General features: G+C 38.1%; 5 protein-coding genes across 6 annotated transcripts; 3 read left to right on the forward strand and 2 right to left on the reverse strand.

The window, feature by feature from the left end:
- Positions 1 to 325: 325 nt before the first annotated feature.
- LOC131663942 (odorant receptor 4-like) lies at positions 326 to 2,393 on the reverse strand. Its single transcript, XM_058934730.1, has 5 exons — positions 2,142 to 2,393; positions 1,465 to 2,043; positions 1,294 to 1,401; positions 526 to 678; positions 326 to 437 (listed from the first exon to the last, which is right to left on the reverse strand). The coding sequence occupies exons 1-5, from the start codon at positions 2,391 to 2,393 to the stop codon at positions 375 to 377; spliced, it is 1,155 nt and encodes a 384-aa protein (XP_058790713.1). The 3' UTR covers positions 326 to 374.
- Positions 2,394 to 5,637: 3,244 nt separating this feature from the next.
- Positions 5,638 to 11,644, forward strand: LOC131663998 (uncharacterized). Its single transcript, XM_058934811.1, has 12 exons — positions 5,638 to 6,261; positions 6,513 to 6,749; positions 6,819 to 7,166; positions 7,404 to 7,514; positions 7,584 to 7,736; positions 8,110 to 8,162; positions 9,044 to 9,222; positions 9,961 to 10,652; positions 10,699 to 11,046; positions 11,108 to 11,218; positions 11,286 to 11,438; positions 11,515 to 11,644. The coding sequence occupies exons 1-12, from the start codon at positions 6,013 to 6,015 to the stop codon at positions 11,572 to 11,574; spliced, it is 2,694 nt and encodes an 897-aa protein (XP_058790794.1). The 5' UTR covers positions 5,638 to 6,012; the 3' UTR covers positions 11,575 to 11,644.
- A 2,757-nt stretch (positions 11,645 to 14,401) lies between these two features.
- LOC131663882 (beta-parvin) lies at positions 14,402 to 21,029 on the reverse strand. 2 transcript variants are annotated; one of them, XM_058934618.1, is made up of 8 exons: positions 20,982 to 21,029; positions 20,710 to 20,917; positions 17,376 to 17,571; positions 16,528 to 16,659; positions 15,995 to 16,258; positions 15,508 to 15,902; positions 15,197 to 15,440; positions 14,402 to 15,104 (listed from the first exon to the last, which is right to left on the reverse strand). In XM_058934618.1, exons 3-8 carry the CDS (start codon positions 17,566 to 17,568, stop codon positions 15,028 to 15,030), a joined length of 1,305 nt encoding a protein of 434 aa, XP_058790601.1. In that variant the 5' UTR covers positions 17,569 to 17,571; positions 20,710 to 20,917; positions 20,982 to 21,029; the 3' UTR covers positions 14,402 to 15,027. The 2 variants fall into 2 exon arrangements, with proteins under 2 accessions (XP_058790601.1, XP_058790600.1); XM_058934617.1 differs by lacking the exons at positions 20,710 to 20,917; positions 20,982 to 21,029 and having other exon boundaries at positions 17,376 to 17,623.
- On the forward strand, positions 17,863 to 19,546 carry LOC131663883 (small ribosomal subunit protein mS35). The gene is made up of 4 exons (XM_058934619.1): positions 17,863 to 17,988; positions 18,084 to 18,209; positions 18,429 to 19,048; positions 19,116 to 19,546. Exons 1-4 carry the CDS (start codon positions 17,955 to 17,957, stop codon positions 19,392 to 19,394), a joined length of 1,059 nt encoding a protein of 352 aa, XP_058790602.1. The 5' UTR covers positions 17,863 to 17,954; the 3' UTR covers positions 19,395 to 19,546.
- On the forward strand, positions 19,647 to 21,130 carry LOC131663884 (uncharacterized). Its single transcript, XM_058934620.1, has 5 exons — positions 19,647 to 20,006; positions 20,105 to 20,313; positions 20,628 to 20,657; positions 20,741 to 20,930; positions 21,002 to 21,130. The coding sequence occupies exons 1-5, from the start codon at positions 19,992 to 19,994 to the stop codon at positions 21,053 to 21,055; spliced, it is 498 nt and encodes a 165-aa protein (XP_058790603.1). The 5' UTR covers positions 19,647 to 19,991; the 3' UTR covers positions 21,056 to 21,130.
- The last annotated feature ends 2 nt before the right edge of the window (positions 21,131 to 21,132 follow it).

Raw genomic sequence — 21,132 nt, forward strand, 5'->3', positions numbered from 1 at the left:
TCGCTCGCAATGCTCAAACTTTCGTTGCACGAGAAACTACAGAAACGCATTATCTACTTGCCCGAACGAGCATTTATCGCAGAGTACGGTACAGAAATAATGGTCTAAGCATAAGAAAAACAAAGAAAGATTGGATAAACGGACAGAGTTTTCCGCGTTACGTCTTATACGCGCCGTATCTGCAATAATCGGCTGATTACAGTGATCATCGCTGTGCATTTGTTTCGTTGTTGTTTTCGCTGCTCAGCAACCGGATACACGTAATTTTCGCAATCAATACTCGCAGGGGATTTTTTTTTAGAAACAAAAGCGACCCGTCTTCATTTTCTGGCTAAAAATAATCTTTATTCTAGAAACATGAGTAATATAAGGATTTAATTGAAAGTTTCGTCCAAAGTCTGCAGGAGGAAAAAGTAAGAGACCGTTGTATTTACAATCTGTAAATAAACGAGATATAATTATTAGTATCATAACGTAACGTATATAGGACTTTGCCCCTAGTTTTATTATTTATTATTCAAGTACCTTCGCAAACATGTCGAGACCTAACACCATCACACTTTTCGCTGTAAACACTAAGGGTTTCTGTGACAAAACGATGAGGACATCGTTCATGAAATGAGTATCACCGGAGCCTGGCCAATAAGCATCATACATCGCTTCCAAACATGCCTCGCTCTAATTCATATCTAATTTTTAGATCACCTTTATTTTGGTGAATATCTTTTTTATTTAAGAACGATATTTGAGGAGAGGTGCCGGTGAAATTTCCATCGGGTACAAAAGAAACTCGTCAGCGGATGACATTGTTTATCATCGCGTGTATCTTGGCATGCTAGATAGAGCAGTTAAACTCAATATGACGAAAAGAATTTTTTTTTTCTCGTCGATTTCTAAAGTTTCATTTAAATCGACCATAAATTTTTCGGTTATACTTTGCGTGATAACGAGCATCTTTGCTCGTGAATTTCAAAAAGGATTGTTTTTTAAAAAGCTTAAATAAGCTGAAGAAAAGTTTTCGATTTTCAAGGCTCATTGATTTCATCGAGTAAAAAAATAAAGAAAGCACGAAGAAAGATTGATCCTTGCTCAACTTTAAGGGTTTTCGTTCAAAATTTTTCTAGCGGATACGAGTGGTGGTTTTTTGGTCGAAATGAAAATTTCACCAGCATCCCTTCTGAAGGAAAAACAAAGATATTTAACGGAACAGAGTGCAGAGCCAGATAAATGTAAACATAAGACTGACTGTTGATTGCACAAGTGCACTTATCGTTTGTTCATGAGAGTACTCACTTCGACATTGATAATGTTTCCAAACCACGCGTAAGAATAAGCTTGCACTAACTTCAAGAACGAATAGCACACCAAGTAACATACTTTCAATGCGGTCAAATGCTTCATCTACATGCAAAAGGACAGTCGTAATGAATCGGCGTGTAACAGTAACGAAGACAAGTAACATACCTGCGAAGCTTGAAAGATGAGGGCGCAAAGGACCATAGCGCAAGTTAGAGCTAGCCAAATAGCAAGGAAACCGAAAACTCGCTCCAGAAAATGATGAGATTTGGTCAACTGAACGTGTCTTCTTACGCAGTCTTTCATACTTTCCTTGTAACTGTCACTCGACTTGAGGGCTCGAAAGCGCGAAGTGAGTAGCCTCAGTTCGCCAACCAATTGAAGCGTATAGTAGCCGAAGAGGGAGTCGACACCACAGGTGACGCTCCAGAGGAAGAAGCCCGCGACGATCTCGAAGCCATAAATGCACCAGTGAACAATGCCCCCAGGCACGTAGCTGAATGGTAGCACTTGTGGATACATCCGAATGTATTTCCCACGGCGAAGGAATGACAAAGGAATGAGCATGTACAATAGAACGTTGAGCGCGACCGAGTAATCAAACGTGTAGAAAAACTTGGTGAAAATACGTAAATGGGCTAACAGCTGTGAGCGATCCTCTGAAGTTGCGAGGTCTGTATTGAATAACTGTGAGACGCCAGAGTTTAAAGCGCGTAGGTCGTCCTGGTGAAACCTTATGAGACATACCTATGACAGTTCACTCTATGGTTATACAATTCTGTGCTCAAGCTGTACATCTACTATTTTTACCATGTCCCTTTGTAATTTATGCATGGCATAATCACCTTCAGAAAGGACGAGAAAAAGCTAACGAAAAGCCCGATCCCCCGCGTGAGCAAACTGATATTCGCCACGTACTTGACGCAAAAACCAAAGACCCCATAGGATATAGCGAAATTGAAGATCCCCGAACACAAACTCAGTGCAATGCCAACAAGCCGTGGCTGTGTCTCATGATCAATCCACAATCCCGAGCACGCGAGCATAAATTTGAGCTTATGCTTGTACTTCTCGTACTTTCTCAGTTCCATTTCCATTCTCGGTGAGCTTGCGAAACGAACTGAGTAGCAGGAGCTCCTGGCGAAATCGCGGACGAGTGATCGATGATATAATGCCCCATAACAAGTTTATGATAGCCATCATTATCTGATTTCGCATGCATCGTTTACTTCGCGAGGGTGCATATGAGTGGGGATGAGAGTTGAATGGAAGGGGTAATACTTATTTCAGTATCTTTCTACAAGTCTTACCGACAAGCTCTAAGAAAGGACCTTATAAAGAGTACGGAATAGAAAAAAAAATTATTGAACGTCTCCGTCCATCGATAGATATATAGGTGCAAATAATTCTGTATACAATTTTTTTTTTTCACAGTGTACATGTACTGTAAATCAATTCTTTCATTGTCAAGACAATGTGAATAAAAACACGCTACTAACCATGTTAAAGTACTGATAACTTTTACGAGTTATGAAGTTTAATCAGTGTATGAATTTCGTTGTCATGAAGTCTTAATGTTTATTCCATTCAGATGAAACTGCGCCTAAAGACAGTTTTTCATTTAACTATAGTAAATTACAGATGAAGTGAACTAATTTCATAAGTATATAGTTAATAAATGTTGGCATTCTGATGGTACTGTTTTATATTACGTTTTAGTGAACTAAAGTTCGAGTAAGAAATTGAGTATTGCTGTAAAGTATTTACCGTGAGATATTAAATATAAACGGAATCAATCAAACATCAGAAATATATTTGTTTTTAATTTTGGATTACCTTTAATTTATTTACAAAATGAAAATAAAAAAGCTGTTTAACAAATTAGTAGCATACTCTTCAACGCCCGTGCTCAAGTGAAATTTCATTGCAAGAGTCATTACAGTAGCGTAATATTTCGAAAGCAAAAATAATTTATAATCAAATTCTTTTGATTGTAAACCAGTGATATATATCATTAGATTTATTTCAAAAGTAACTTGTCGACCTGACGTATAATCTTTTAAACTTTGAAGTTGAATATCTCCAAATAATCTCAACTGAATCACTTCTACAGGAATACCACTGATACATTCTTACATTTAATAAATTCAAGTATTCCTTTTTTTCTTCGAAATAAAATAATAATCATGTTCCTTCAACATTTATGTCATCATTTTGTTCAAGTCGTTCTGAAATGAATAAACAATAAAAACGATCAAGTAGCTGTTTAAATAAATAAATAAATGATTAAATTGTAGGATTTTACATGTTTTTAGTCGGCATCATAAAGTTTAATTTAAATGTCACTGGTACGGTAAACATTGTATGATTTCTTTATCTATCACGTCTAAAACTTTGTATTCAGTTTAAATACTCCAAAACTGAAAATTTTTAAGGATTATGAACAAATTAATTTTTTGGTATTGATTACAGAGTTAAAAGGATCCGGTAGACTATTTTTATATTTGCATATATTGTTCAAACTTTCGTTGAATATAACTATAAATACCGAATTATATACTCAGTGAAGTTTTACTGCAGAAAAGAGCATAGAAATAATGGTTCAAGGAACAGAACAAGAAAACCAAAGATTGATGCTATATCCCATGCTAGACAATAATTGGCTCATTACAGTGATCATTGTTATGCATTTGTTTTGTTGTTGGTAGAGATGTACACTTTTATTACAAATTCATATTCGTAATTGAAATCTAATAAAATCGGTAAGTTTTTTCTTCTTCTTCATTTATTAAAATAAATTTTATTCCAGCAACAAAATAACGTGAGCAACGTGAATTTAATTAACCATTTCGTTTAAGATCTGTAGAAGGACAAGTCAGATACCATTGCATTTACAATCTGTAAATAGACAGAAAGAATAATTAGTATTCAAACATGAAGAATGAACTTTGACCGAGAGATCATTAAAGTACCTTCGTGAACACGTCGAGACCTAACAGCTTACATCGTTCTATGTTAATATCTTTTTCTTCCAACGATATTTGAGAAGGAGTGGTGGTAAAATTTCAATCAGGCACAAGATAAAGTCGCAAGGGACTGACATTGTAGTTGACAAAAGTAAATTTCATAATGCACTGAACCTACCATTTTCTATTTGGAAAATCGCCAAAAATTTGTTGAATACATTAGGGATGACAACATACTTCTTTATGCGTGGATTGGAAAATATCAATATTTTTTCTAATACATAAAAAATTTCAGAGACAAATAATGTATTTCTTTTTATTTTTGAAAATCATTATCATAATGCTAATCAATTAATACCGCTTTTAAAAAATTTGGTGAGCCTGTTTTTTATTTCAGACAATTTTCAAGTTATCATGCATTCCAAATTATATCAGTGCCAGACAGTAACGATGCAGTAATATTAATCATTAGTGATTTAGTAAGGTGTTGTTATATTTTCAATTTAAATAAAATGTTACCTTTATTATATCAGCTAACAGATTCATGCTTCACATCAAACTCATATGGATTTCAATTTAGCAATGCCGATTGCGCAAAATGTCTTGAAATAAAAAGAAACTTGCGCTTCGAATGGGTTGCAATAAAAATAAAAACTACCCTTTACTCAAATCAACAAATGCACGGCCATTTTTTAACAAATTAAACACAATTTTTTCGAAATTTGATAAATTAATCAAGTAATTTGTCCTCTTCAAAATAAAAGAAAAAGCTCTTGCTATTTCATGAAATTTATCGATTTGAGCAATTACATTCTGAAATATTAGTAACGTTTCTTGATTGCAAGAAACATTTTCACTTGAAATAAGTAAATAAAACATTGTTTTTTAGTAAAGATAAGACGTATTTACTATATTTTCAATGATGTACAAAGTAATAAATTGTTAACACAAGCAGCTATAACGAATAACGCGCAAAATCTTTCCAATACAGTTAGCTTCTGATAGGTCATTCAATTTTTAGCAATCCAACGAAACTCACCGTGTATTTATACAGCCGTCAACACAGTCTCACGTTGATGTTCTGTATTAGAATATTTTCTGCCCGTTGATATACTTCATCTCTACTATCGAGGAGCTTGTGGGCACACTGAACGCTCTCGCGAAATCGCAGAAGGCTAATCGATGACGTGATGTCTCATAATAAGCCTCTTATGGCTCGTTTTCGCGATTTTCGTATGAATATTTTACCCGTGAGCATTTCTGGGATGGGGTGGCGCAAAAGAGAAGGGGTATTCGGCGCTTCAGTCTCGGGGAAGCAGCGAGATAGTAAAGAAGTTTTCGTCAATATTGGCAGTGCGCTTATGGTGTACGACGCGCGTATATATATCAGAGGAAAATTCTGCAGTGCATTGGTAGACGGGAGAAAATAGCTTGGGAATACCGGGTCTACGCGAGTTTTTGATATCACATATCTTCTTCGTTTTTACTTCTTACCGAGCAACCGATTTAAGCAATTTTATCAAATAAATGATACATTTCGATCATTACGCTTTCCTTCCAAACGTTTCGTAATGTAGATTACGATTTAATTTTTCATTCTGCCAACGTCTTACAGCAAATATCTTTCAATGACTTATTTTTATTCGTCCCGTATTGCAATCGTAATCAGCACTGCATAACGCAAAACTAAATTCACCGTTTCGGATGAGCAAATACGCAGTCGATTGCATTGCGACTAATTGACAGCATAATGGATCTGGATGTAGCCAAGTACCAAGCTTACCGAAAATTTATTGAAAATTTAGTGTTTCGAGCTGGTCTTTGGCCTCACAGGGATGACACAGTGTTCATCTACAGATTCATCACGTTCACGGGTTTCTGCATGACTACCAGTGTTGGAACGAAAGTTCTTTTCTTTTGCTTGTCAAACGTTGGTAATGTGTCAAAGTTCGTTGAAACTTTGCAAAATGCATTAGCCGTTTACGCACCGGTAATGAGAGTAAGTACAATTCTGTGCAATCTCGATTGTTATTTTACCGATATTCAAACTATTCTGTTTGCCGAGCGTGTTTTGCTTGAAAAAATTGATTGAAAAAAAAAAGAGTTGAATTCAACTAACGTAGACTTCTTACGCTGAGTGTACTTTCCCGATTCTTTCAATCAGCCGTACACATGAAAAATTCTTCGAGCCTGCATTCTACGCAGACATTTCATTGTTTAAAATAGTGAATGACAAATGCATCGTAACAGATTGTGAACTATCTGGTGTACCGCAGTGAACTCATCGCACTCGACAAGGAATTGGGCACGAAATACACAGAAGAACTGAAGAACGAAAAGTACCGACCGGTACTGCTGAAAAAGATCTCGTTCTATTCCAAATTCATGAATTTTCTAGTAATCTCGACGGGCATCACGATAGCCATGTTCCTGACTCCACGGTTCATTCACATATTCAAGTATAAAAAGCGCATGTACTTGTGGCCGGTAACGATGGAAGGATAAAGCCGAAGCGAAGCCTTGTGTCAGTTTGCCTTGAAAATAAAATGATTTCAGGGCAACTATCCATTCGTGGTGGAACCGACGGGTGCGGTCTACTGGACGCTCGTCGCCTACGAGACGGGCCTATTCTGGTTCACGTTCCACGTGTTGTCCGGAGTGGACAACGCCTTCGGCATGCACTGCTTTCACATAAGCGCTTTGCTCAGGCTGGCGGCGGCGCGCGTCTTCGATCTCGATCCGGCCGACCCAAACTACAAGAGCCAATTGAAGGAATGCGTCGCCATACATCAGCTCGTAATCAAGTCGAAGACAGCCCTGCAGAAGATTTACGGCGGTATCATTATTTGGAATTACTGCGTCAGCGCGATCATCATGTGCAGTCTGCTGTGGCAGGCTCAGCAGGTACGCATCGGCTTCGCGCGTTGAGAATACTTGAGGCGCAAAGCCGAACGATAACGCGCTTTCGAAGCGACCGACAACCAGCGAAATCGCTTCCAAAGGCGGCAAGAGTCGATGGGCAAACAGCTGGATACTTTTAAGCGTATTTTAAGAAAGCGCAGTACCTCAAGTATTCGATTCGAGCCGTTCTCCTCGCCCGATACATCTCGCACGTGCACAGACAGTTTCGTTCTCTCTTAGATCAAATCTCAAATGACGGTGCTCAAGTTAATTTTTTTCGTGGCTTACATTGTAATGAAACTAGTACAGACCTTCATATACGCCTACTATGGTTCAGCCATCACCTCAGAAGTACGTACCTGTAACATCATTCTCGGTAGCTTCTTCCGTGAATATTCACGTGGAGTTCCATGTTCGCAGAGTGAAATATACCGGAATGCCGTTTACACGTCTAGTTGGCCGGGATCTGGCAACGTGAGACTGATGAAAGACCTGCTGGTCATTCTCATGCAGCGCACCATCAACCTCAAAGCTTGCGGCTATTTTCTCATAACCATGGAAATGTTTGAAAAGGTTTGTACACTTCTACTTATATTTTACTCGTAGATTTAATTTAGAGCGACCACGGCTCAATGGGCAGAGCGTAGACCATCACCAACGCTGTTTTTGCGAAAATGTATGTGCCAAAATTATCGTCGCGACTTAATGCTTCTTCTGAATCCGCGTAGGTTCAGTGATTATTATCTATGGGATTTTATCTATAGAGTCGGTTCAGCGTTGAAGCACAAATAACAGCGGAACATTAACGAATAAGAAAATGACTTCAACGCTACGGTGGTGAGTGCGGCACCCTTAAAATTTGAAATCGTATAGGGTGGAATTAGCAGCACAGCATATACTCAAACGTGTGCAAAAATTCATAAGTAATATTTATTCTTTTTTTCAGATTGTTAATACGACGATATCGTATTTTTTCATCCTCCAAAGCTTGGAAATGAAGCATTGAGTTTTTCTTGAAATGACATTTGTTAATTGTATTGTACGTAGTTATTAGTTGCGTCAATAAATGGAATTGGCGTTGTGGTATGAAAGTTGTGTTCTTGACCGATATTATCTGAAGAATTTTACGACAATATTCGTTTAATTTCAGAAGTCCTCTCTGAAGCTAACTCTCTGAAGAAATAAGCTGTCTCTAATATGTAGCCTGATTGCCTTGAGTTCTATATTCTAAGCATTTTTTAATAATTATCGCTACTTATCATCGGCTTATTCCTCTAATTTCAACAACGTTGTCAGACGTCTTCGTACATTTATTTTTAAACTCTTTTTGAAGATTTACAATTATCATTCCATTTTTCGTAGTCTTGACATCGGTTTCCTGCTTCAATATATTATAATTATATTGAAGCTTTTAGAGAACAATGATGTAAAGGTCATGTCATAATTGTTACAAGTCCATTGTAATGAGAAAAACCATCGATGAAAGTTCTACGGTTATCATTCCAATAAATATTTTTTTATCTTAATTTTTATTTGATAAGTGCAATATTTGTGATTTATGTAAGTTTGTTTAGTAAGCTTGACAATATCCAAGGAACTTCTGAAGCTCGCTGAAAGAATAATCTTGCTCGTGATATTTACAGTTCCGCTTGGATTTTCATCGTCAAATTTACTTTCGCTTTTGAGCTGTATTGCGCATCGCCGTAAAATCTTGAGAAAAAAAGCATTACGAATAAGATACACGAGTGTTCGAAAAAGTAGATAATGCCGCGCTTGAACTCGTAGAAGTTGGAACACGTGTCGGAAAGCCGTGTCTGGTTGGGAACTTTCAACGAAACGAGCTTATGCTAGTTGCGCTCGGTTGTCTTTATTTGCTGTAGGTCTAGAGTTAAAAATGTATCGATTTCCCTGGCGAGCCAACCCAAATCAATACAGAACCATTTGCACAGATTGTTTTCCCTTGGCACCAAAAGCGAAAGCAAACGTAAACTAGGCTTCCGCTTCAACAACTTGAGTAAATCTACTTTCCAGAAACTTAGTGCCTGCGAGATTCATATAGGTTCACTCGACTGCTGCGAATTCGCGGCTATGGCCTAGCGGGCGAATTTCTCTCGTCCGCAGCGGACATTGACTTGATTTCAATATTCAATGTAATATGTTATATGCAGCGACCGATTAAGCTATTAACTTACTACACAGCAGATTTCCAGTGCAGTGAATCGAGATATTCCCGTTTTATTATTCCCCGTGCGTTTTGCTGGACTCTCGAAATAAAACTAATAGCTGTTATTATTTCTACGTGAAAGAGGCAGTTGCCGACGCAGAAAAACTACTGTTTCGACGGAAGTTCATTTATAATTTGTTAGCTGTGCACACGAGTTTCGCGATGCGCAGATAGAGTGTGTGCGTGTGTGTGTGTTTCTTTGTTCGTCAAAGGGATCCTAGCTGTTTGCATGCGAAATGACTTTGTTGAATTATCTATCAAGGCGGCAGAATACGGACCGGCGGTGCAACGCAGCTCGAGCGAAAAAGGGGTTCCACAGTACAACCTCAGCCTGATCTAAAAGCCCAGCCACTGTGTTTCGCTCCACTAACGTTCCCAGTGCTGTATGTACCAGCCGATGAAACGCAATGTAAAACGATTCCATTCGCGGTTTTACGTGTATCGAACACGTACGAGGTGTGAGCATCGAGCAACGATTAAAGATAATTGGGGTAATCGGTTCGCGTGTATTGTAACTCATTGCACGCGTATCGCGAAGATCGCAGCGTCGTAAAAATTGAGATCGAACCGAAGCGAAGGCGAAGCAACCTATCGAGATGGACGCGCATCTGGCGATGTATCAGCGGTGTCGCAAGTCGATTGACAGTCTGCTTTACGGCGCTGGCATTTGGCCCGACCGCGAGAACGGCAGTCTCCTGTACAAACTCTTCACCGTCTACAGCTTACTCGTGCCTGTTGTCATCGCCATGAAGTGCCTTTACGGCGGCACCATGGTCGCGGATGATATCTCGGGGATGGTCATCAGCCTTCGAGGAGTGGCAATCATGTGCTCGGCAGCAGTGAGAGTAGCTACACGCCTTATCGTTAACGCTATCGAGCTTGCGCCGGAGGCTGGGAGTCGCGAAAGGCCGCTCGAGAAGAGATATTTGCAATGCGATCCGAGCTATCCGCGCAATTTCGACGGCTCGCGCCTCGCAGCTCTCCGCGCCAAGTTTCACGAGTACGAAATAACGAACGAACGGCAACAGATGGGCAGCTGCCTGCTGTACCGGACGGAGCTCGCGTTTCTGGAGAGCGAGCTGTGCGCCAAGTTCGGGGACGCGTTGGCCGACGAGAGGAGCCGCGCCGTGCTGCTCAAGAACGTCTCCGTGTACAGGCACTTCATCAATTTCTTGACGTTGTCGATCGCCTTCACGGCGCTCATGTACTTCATCCCGCTCGCCGTGCTCGTCTTCAAATACAAAAGGCACGTCCAACTGTATCCGGTGGGTATCTCGGCCCGACGCGGACCCTCGCTGACGACTGATCCAGGGCGAATACCCGTTCCCAGTGGCGCCGAGGAGCGCGGCCTATTGGTCGATCTTCGCCTTCGAGACGAGCTCGTTCTGGTATCTGGTCTGCGGCATCGCCGGCATGGACAGCGCGTTCGCCATGCACTGCTTCCGAATCCGCGGCTTTCTGCGACTGGCCACCGAGCTCATCAACGACCTCAGCGTCGACAGTCCCAATTGCGAGGACCGGCTGCGCGAGTGCGTGTCCATCCACCAGCTGGTGCTGAGAGCCAACGCGACCTTGGAGAAGGCCTACGGCTACATCGTCATCTATAACTACATCGGCAGCGCGGTGATTATGTGCAGCGTGATGTGGGAGGCCAACCAGGTATGCTGCGCACTCGGCCGTCAAGTGCGAACGGGTGACCTGTATCGTTTGTCCATCGCAGAATAAGGCTCAGCTCTCGGTGACCAAGCTCCTCTTCGTCGTCGTCTACATGCTCATGAAGCTCGCTCAGGTCTTCGTTTACGCCTACTTTGGCGCAGCTATTGCCGCAGAAGTACATCTCATTTGACCTCGACGATGCTCCTCCGACGTTAACAAGTAGCACAATTGTCTGTTGGCAGAGTGAGCAGTATCAGGAGGCTATTTACATGTCCAGTTGGCCAGGATCCGGAAAGGTTCGATTGATGAAGGACTTTCTGATTATTCTCATGCAGAGAACCGTCACTCTGAAAGCTTGCGGCTTCTTCCTCGTGACCATGCGCTACTTCGAAAAGGTTCGCTCGATCTTCTCCTTGCTTCCTAATCGACGACGCTTTTCGCGTCTTTTTTATTTCTCCTTCCATTTTTCAGGTTTGCAACACTACGCTCAGCTACTTTTTCTTGCTTCAAACTTTAGACGCAAGCGACTAATCTTACATAACGAAACTCGCTAATAGTCCCGATGTAGTTGTCGCAATTTTTGTTAATATATGCCGATGTTAGCATTGTGCCGAATGTTTGCTTTTTCCTCAGTGTTTGGTGAAGCCTTCCTGATATTCATTCTGACTGCGATCGAATGCTTCGTAATTATCGCTTTACTTGGCAGTAGACTCGTTGTGCATTTTTTCATCTCGTTCTCCATTTTTCGTTCGATGGTTCTCGACAAAAGAAAAAACAAAAAAAACTAATAATAGCTACCATCATCTCGACGACGAAAAGAAACACTGTAGAGACAGAGGAACTGCAATTATTTCATTTATTATTTATGCCCTATACGCATACGAGTTTTGCGAGAAATATAGAGAAGACCTCATCCTTTTTTTACCGATCATCCAATCGTGAGAATCGGCTTCGCAACTGCGAAAACATAGCAGAGGCGCCACAACGTTGGACGCTCGCGGCGGCTACGGTCGAACGATTAAGCTATTATCTTACTACGTGGAAGCCGCTACTAATCTCGTCTGCCATTCTCCAACCGTTTCGTTCATTGCTCTTCGATTCATCGAAATAACTGGTAGTCGCAATGCTCTCTTCTTCGACGCAAGCTCATTTATCATTTGAATGCACCTTTGGGCTGTGCGCTAGGAGCCGAGCCTATTTTTCGCGACGCAAGAGAGACGAATGGGCTGCATGGCGTCGATGTATGCGCGCATCAAACATTAAACTGAACAGCGATGCCCGGTAATCTTCTGCTTTCGGCGCTGGATCGATTGCTGCATTTTCGTACGGATCGTAAAGGTAACGAGTCGCGAGAACCGATCGTTATGTCTAACGCATCGTGTTAATTCGATCGGTGACCATGCACACGCGTGCCTCGAAATTGACTGTGTTTTCTCCAAATATTTCATGCAAAATGATATAAGAAATCCAGACGAGATCTCGAATAACAACGATCAGACTCACGGCTTCGCTTGGTCATCTACCACTGTAGAAGTCCGTGATTTTCAATTTCACGCTTATTTTAAACTGAAACATTCATTGGATTTCTTTATTGTGAGAAGGTAAACAATATCACGAAAATATCCAAGCTTATACGTAAACTAGCAATGTCATTACCATTAAAATATTGCTGAGAAAAAAATCGAATGATGCATGGTTACTTACGAGTTTGTCCTCGGATGTCATTCCGGTATAACGATTTTCTTTCTTTTCTTTTCCCTCTCGATCGCGCCAAATCTAACATACTACGCCTATCTAAACGTATGTACTTTCGAAGAAAGCTAGTCGAGTGAGCATGATAATTCATTCGGGAGAATGATTTAGCGTGCAATTCGCAAAATATCAAAGTTGAGTCGTGAAATAAAAAATTAAGATTCAAATGCGACCGAACTTTTTAGTCGCTTATAATGAACTAATGAACTAGCTCTTCCCAGTTTTCTTTCTCACTTATAGTAACTGGACATTAACTTTCTTCAATCGTATATTTCAACATTCGAAACTATTTTCACTTTTCGCATGTTGATTTTCCCTGACGACCTCTTTACTTTTATATGAATAACAGATGTTGACAACTATCTATTCTACCATGTAACAACGTTGTTGCTTGAACTTGAAGATCAATAAATTAATGCCCTTTAGATTTAGTTTCACAGCTAGGATGCATCAATGTTCATCAACGCGTGAATGGTTCTCAACGTCGAAATTTCTAATAGCTGCACGTATATAATTACACCTCGAGCAGCATGCTACTTTTTGCGTATCTGACGATTGACGTACGCGTTCAATGAGAACCAAATTGTGAGAGGAACCGCATTGGCACGCTAAAGCGCAAGCTTTGATCGAGATTTAAGAGAGAGAGAGAGAGAGAGAGAGAGAGAGAGAGAGAGAGAGAGAGAGAGAGGAGAGAGATAGAAAGAGAAGGGATGGGCGGTTGATCAGTCGTCGGAAAGCCTTTGATGAGTAAGCAATTTCTACTATATCCATACAACAATACTGCTTGCGATCCGTCGTAGCTACGTACGCGGCGACAATGAGAGTGCACAGATTTTCATTTGCACTTTCTGTATCTGACGAAAACACCGACCCGGAAAAACTACATAGAATCAAAGTATTTCACTCTCTCATTCTCTAGAAGAAAACTAATATACGATCGTGACCGATGGTGTGCGCAAAGAGTTGGGACTTCTTGAAAACGAATCGGTTGCCAAATGCGACAACATTTTTTTGTGTTGACAGAGGGAAAATTATCAGAATGTCGTTTACAGATCGAATCGGGCAGAATCCGGAATCATACGCTTGGTAATAGATTTACTACTTGTTCTTGCGCAGAAGGCTTTTAACTATTCAAATTCAATGGTATTAAAGCAATTTCACATTTTACTTCTCAGATTTGCAGTACTACAATATTTCTACTTTCTACAGAGCACAGATGCAAAGCATTAAATTATTTCACGATATGTAACTTATTAGTTATGCTGTAGTTTTTGTATGTGTCAATAAATAGTGGCATTGCTATTACATTGCCGGAACTTTTATTGCAAAGTATCAATACTACTGACTGAATATATTAATAATAGTCTCATTATACAGGAACAAGTTTAATTTTTCTTTTTATAATAATTAATAAAATTTTTATTCTACGGAATTGAAATTCCAGTCTTTTTTTATTGAAATAACACATATGTTAAGCAGCAAACATTATTTTTATAGAATAAAAGCAACGTGGTTTCTTATTGCCATACTTTTAAGAGCTTACTCTTACCAAAAGAATCCAAAACTAATGTTTCACTAGAATACTTTTAAATGTAAAGGAAATCGTAAGTATTTATGCTGTCTAATGCACATTGATGTCGGCGAAACTTCCGCTTTGTGGAGTGAAATGAAGAGGATATTAAATATAATTCCAGAGAAATCAACAATTTCTCTTTTATATATATTTTAAGTTAATAAAAACTATAAACATAATCATCCATTATATTAATAAATAGAAAAAAACATCTGAATAAATTTATGAAATAAAAATGATATATTATTCCGAAATGAATAAGTACTTAAAATAACATGCATTGTTATATAATATATCAAAGATTTTGTACATTGACAAACATAAGTGAATTTAAAACTAGAGTACAATACATTCTATGCATCCTCACATTGAAATCCTAGTAAAATTTGTCTATTGTCTTAATTAATAATAAGGCACGTTCACTTTAATATACTTTCAACCATCTAAATAAATTATGTTTTGCAACGTAGCGGCAGTTAATTATAAAAGACATCTTTGGTTAGTAAATAATTTTGCAGTATAAATTCCGCATAAATATGCCTTACATTAGAAATTCGAGTAGCTTCATAATATGATCTATTATGCAAGCTTTGCAAAAGTACTTCAAAAAGATATGTTTACCTTCGAAAAATCTTTTACAATGAATCATATATTTTATTCTAATTTATACCTTTGTATTTGGAGAATAAATTATATAATACACGTAATGTCGATTTAAGATCCAAATTTACGATATCTGTAAGTAAAAAAGGACAAAAAAAATTAAATTTTATCTAACGACTATTTACTTACATTCATATGCGGGAAAAATACTTAGAAATAACATACCTTCTGGACGAGCTTTTGGTTTAGGAAGCCCAATGTCTTGCATGAGTTCAAAAGCGAACGCAACATTGTGAACTTTATGTTCGTGTGTTTTTGGGGTCAAGTGAAAGCTGCCCAATGGTACGAAAAATCCTTCAAGCAAACCCAGAAGTAAAATGAGAAAAACGCCATCGTGAAACTGATTATCAAGATCTGTCACCTCTAGATGCACTTTACTCAAATGCTTATTAACGAATGTTACGAGCGACTGTAATTCAATACAAACATAGAAAAATTAAAAATTATTTTTATGTCAAATTCTACTTGCAACCTACCTTCTTAACGACAGCCAATTTTTCCGGAGCACAGTCAAAGAGAGCATCGAAAGCATCGCGTTCGCAGCGCATTCCCAGATCGTCGTAAGTCGAAGTGATTTCTTCCTTAACGGTTCTATGGATGAGTTGGCCATCCTTCTTTGTGACCACGACGACGAAAACAGAAACCAACTCAGGCAGCCTGACTGGAGCACGATATTGACGAGCCAAACTGACCAGAAGATGAAGAATGGCTACAATATTCCTTGAATGAATTGACTCAACACTCCACTTGTAAGGAGGATAACAGTCCAACACTCGATTAGCTGTATTCAAGACTACTGACAATTTATGTCGCTGTCCTTCCTCTGACTGTGTAACTTCAGGAACATTTAATTTACTACCTGTTAATTTTTCTGAAATAAGGATAATATTCAAGTATTAGTTTTAGCTAGGTTCAAAGAATGTGTAATGTAAAAACACAATGTATTTTGAATTTAATAATCACCAAGTAGTTTCTGTAGAACCTGTCCATCATATAAATCCTCTGTGATATCCTTAACAATTATCCTCTGATCAGCCAGTTCATCGTTGATCCACTCAATCAACACTTGGATTAGTTCCCTGACTTTGGGTACCTCTAAACTTTTTGGAGCAATCATGGATCGCTCTTCATTTTCATCCAGATTGTAGTCCTCTGGTGGCATATCTACCATAGCAGCAAAACCTGGTGATTCAATTGCATGCTTGCCCTCTTCTTGTACCTCTTGCACTATAACACCATTGAGTAATAAATATTTTGCGATTGTTGACAAACAATTGAAAATCACTGACGATTTTATTGCAATTTCACATGTAAAAATAAAAAGCACTCTTGCACTTTATAATTTAAGGCTAAAACGATGAAAATATGACTTACAATAAGAATATCATGTGTTGTCTATCAAGATCTCTAGCCTTATAAGGCTAATGCACTCGGACCATAGCCCACCCACAACATCCGTTCTCTCTAAGCTTCTCGCAGTGTTAAGCACAACTTACCCTCCTTTATACGCTTCTTCCTGCCAAGTGTACCAATTTTGTCCCAAAAGCTCTCTTCTTTATCTTCTTTTTTTGCCGAAATTGGAGCTGGACGGGGTGACTGAGGCCGTGGAGACGCCATGACTGCCAATCCTACGGCGAAGTCCAAGAATCACAAACAGACGTCACCATTCAAGAATAACACACCATATTGCCTCGTGAGTGTTAGTATATGCGTCCACACACACATACACACACGCATACACACATACCCGTTCAAAGCTTCAGAGTTCGGACTTTCGGAGCCATTTATAAACGCTGATGGAAACGCGCGGAAACGAAATGTGCGTATAGATTTAAATTTGAAGGATAACAGATACCATTGAGCGTTCTTCGATGACTCTTGAATTAATTATTTCTCTTGAATTAACTATGCCGGTGATGTTTGCGTATGAATATAGACTGTATTGTTTTAACAGCAATTTATATTTAGTTTACGTAAGTGAACAATCGGTTTCTGCTAATACACGCATTTTTACGTGGTGCATTAATATTTATAAAATCAATTTTTTTGAACAAAGTTATTATTTATAGTCCTTTTGCAAAATATATAAATACTTCTTACAACTTTTCGGAAAAACATTTCTGCACTATATACTATTGGCAACTGCTATTCAATAATTTTTCAAATAATTTCGTTTAGTTAAAAACAGCTCCAAAAAGGTAAGCAAATTATCTGAGAATTCTCCAAGAAATGAAAACTATCAGCACGGCCAAGTTATTGAGTCGTCATTATTTATAATTATACAAAATAAAAATAAATGCCACTTCTATGAATATTTACATCCGTAACAGTCAACATAACATACCTGTTATCAGTCCGGTGGAGTTTAGCCTGCGCTTATCAGTAAATACAGATACGCCGTTATCTCCTTCAGACGCAAGACTCTTATCTCGAGTCTGTTTCTTCTTCACAACTCCGACGACCTGAGGACGCATATCATCATCCTCCTCGAATACATCGTCGTCACCGATCACTGAATCGTTCGGTTGGTTCGGCATAAACTGAAACGACGAAGACTGACTTGTGATGCTGTTACCGGTTTCGCCGGACATGATGGATGTCAAATCTCTTTAACGATGATTAATTGACCGAGATATGAATAAAAACGCTCCTTCATATGTAGATTGCGTCTCGCGATCGTTCGAATCACGCTAAATTTACATCTTCATATTATTTACAAAATATATTGATACTTGTCACGTTTTAGATGACTGTATTAGGATCAATTGACATATGTGCGGTTATAAAAATCGAATGAAATAACAACGTGCTTAGGACGATCGAGATTCAGAGCACAACTGAGACTGACTCGGATTGCCGCGCCCCCGACTTTATCGTGAAAGAAAAAAAATTTGGTTCCGCTCCCAGTGTTTCGATATTGGGAATGGCGGATTTGAAACTCGATCTAGCAGAACAAGGTAGAGGTGGAGCGGTGTGGCTATACGCTCCCGTCACCGTTTGGAGGTTATGTTTTGCATAAATGTTTTTCTAATAAAATCGTAATTGTTGTCAGGTAAAATGTCAATTGTCACGAGGACTATTGTCTCGCTAAGACCGACGATATGCCAATATACTATTGTAAGGGCAGCAAACCACAGGGGTATAATTCCAAATACTGCTGTTGGTGGAGTTGACAAAGGTGAAAATAAAGTTGACACTGTATTGTGATTCGTTCGTAACATTAATATTTTGTTTGTCGTAACTTTGTGTTGTGCTATGTTCGTATCATTAATATTTTATTTGTCATTGTTTGACTATTGTAATTTAATATTTTTTCGTTCTTTCCCAAGTTGACTTTATAATGACAAATATTGACAGATAGTGATGAATTATAATTGTTTTTATTTAAACTTTTCAGATGGTTTTAGAATACTACAGTTGATCCCCAAACCAGCTGAAAAACAGCAAAAAAAAATTAAAAAGTATGAATGTGAGCCTCCAAGAGAAATAGAAATGCGTGTTGATCAAGACTGGCCTTCAGTATGGCCAGGTCAGAAAACATTTCATCCAGCATCAGTACCACTACCACTTCGACAAGGTTACCCAATGAAAGGTCAAGGACCACCAGGAAAGTATGCCAATGTGGAATTGATGAAAATTCCAAATTTTCTACACTTAACTCCACCCGCCATCAAAAGACACTGTGAAGCATTAAAACAATTTTGCACAGAATGGCCAGCTGGGCTTGAAACAGATGATGAATGCAATACACATTTCCCACTAGACGTTATTACTTCAGACTATTGTTACTCTGGTCCTTCTATTAGAGATCCTCTAGCAAGGATTGTCACTTTCAAGTTAAAATTATCTAGTTTGAAATTAGATCAGCATGCAAAAGATAAACTTCTAAGATTACTTGGGAAGAGGTATGATCCAGAAACAGATCTAATAACAATCACGACTGATCGTTGTCCAATGAGAAAACAGAATTATGATTATGCCGAGTACCTTTTGACTGCTGTATACCATGAATCTTGGGTATGTACATTTTTGTTATTTGAAAATAATAAAATCTAGAAAATATTCATTCCATATTTATTTGCAGCGTAAAGAAGCATGGGAGGATGAGAAAAGCTTGGCAGATATGGAGTATTATGACTGGGACAAACATCAGAGTAGGAAGAACCTAGTGACAATATATGCTTGGCCTGAAGTACCACAAGATTATGATTACGAACAAATACCACATGCAGTAGAGTATAAAATAGCTGTTACAGATTTAATTAATAATGGCGAAGATGATCATTCTATTAATAAGTATAAGGAAGCTGTAAAGAAACTGTTATTCTTAAATCCTAAAAAAGATCCAAATGATAGTAAATAAATCTGTTAAATTTGTAAATAATAATTGATAAATCAATTTTATAACAACCTTCATTCAATTTTTTATTGATTGTATCAAACAATTTCATATCAAAAACTATCTACTGTTAAGTTTTGAAAATAAAAAACCATGTGCCTATGATTTACAAAATAAGCGTTATTACGGCTTTCACTAAAATGCCACTGAAATTGTGTTTTAATATGAAAATAAATGAAAACTCTAAGCACACTTTCTAAAATATGACATATAGAAGAAAGTTAAAATTTATATATAAAACAATTTTTGCACACTGCAGATACTTTAAAACAACCTATTATTTTACAGATTAAAGATTTTTCTGAAAATTCATCAAAACTAAATTTATTTTCTTAGACATAAAGAACTGCCAGACGTACGGTGACAAAATTTGCTTGCATGAAATTGAGCTTATCATTCAAATAAGCAATTTCTACGGGAAATCTCGGTAATCGCGACATCAAACTCAAAATACCGTAACGGCTAAATAGAACGTAGCATAGTAACAAAATTCCATATAAATATGCAGCGTAAAAAATACACTCCTGTCAGTAGAACGCCATCAACATGCTTTGAAGCACAATGTGTGAGTTTTGGGTATGTCAATTGTGATTATTAAATCGAAAACTTGCGATTTTGTTTAAAAACAAACTTTGAAAACAGTTGCATATTTCAAAAAGAATGTGAATATTTAGGGAAAGACGGTGGAAACGACGTTCCTGATAATATTGTGCTGCAACAGAGTGTCGGCCGAGTCAAGGACTCTCAATTTTTTCCTGACCAATGATACTACTCCATTGTTTCCCGTTAACCAGCAAAGCTTGATTCCTGGCCATTTGACGCAAGATCAACAAACTGAACAGTCTAGGACTTATTATACTGTGCCAGCTGCTCCTCTAATTCCGTGAGTTGAATTTCAATTTTTCACTTAGATTAAAAATACGTTAATTTAGAGTCGGATATTATACGAATGTTCTTACATGTAAAGTTATTAATAAACAATCGTCAGAAAGCTATAACTCGATCGTTATTTTATTTTATAAACGTCTTTGATCAATGAATTACATTTTGATTGGTGTTAGCGAGATTAATCAAGTTTGTAAAATATGACCAAACTTATTGATAACAATTTTCAATATTATAATAGATCGAGTTATAACAGTTTGCCGGAGCTGTAGTATTATTTCCGAATCTAAAATACATTTTTTATCGGGATAGAGCTGATCGATTCATCGATATATTGAGAAGGTACGTACTTATCGTCGTGGTAATAATTGTAGAACACATAATAGGCACTTACCTATCAATCAATAATTATCATTTTGTTTCAGAGCTTTCGATCCAATCAGCATTTTAGCATCGTTAGCTTTCCTGGCATTTTTGATCCAGTCCTTCGCCGCTTTGTTCGATCGTACTAGATCAATTTTTCCTACGATCATAAGTAGTCGGCGATCGAGCTCTGATTACGACGAAAATTTCTTTGACATAGAAAAACGAGTGCTGCGTGCCTTGGAAGAATATGTACGCATTATAGCAATCAACTTTCATTTAAATTATATTTAGATCACTTACGAATAAAACTTGTATTTCAGGCTAGCCTCAAAAATGAATTATTGGAAAGTAAAGAAGAAAAGTCCACATCCTGATAATTTTATTAAGACCTAATAAATAGGATGACACCTAATGCAATAATTTTTATAGAAATATTTATTATACTTCGAAA

Source organism: Phymastichus coffea, unplaced genomic scaffold, assembly GCF_024137745.1.
Source record: "Phymastichus coffea isolate CEN01 unplaced genomic scaffold, Cenicafe_Pcof_1.1 PCOF00039, whole genome shotgun sequence".
Lineage (NCBI taxonomy): Eukaryota > Metazoa > Arthropoda > Insecta > Hymenoptera > Eulophidae > Phymastichus > Phymastichus coffea.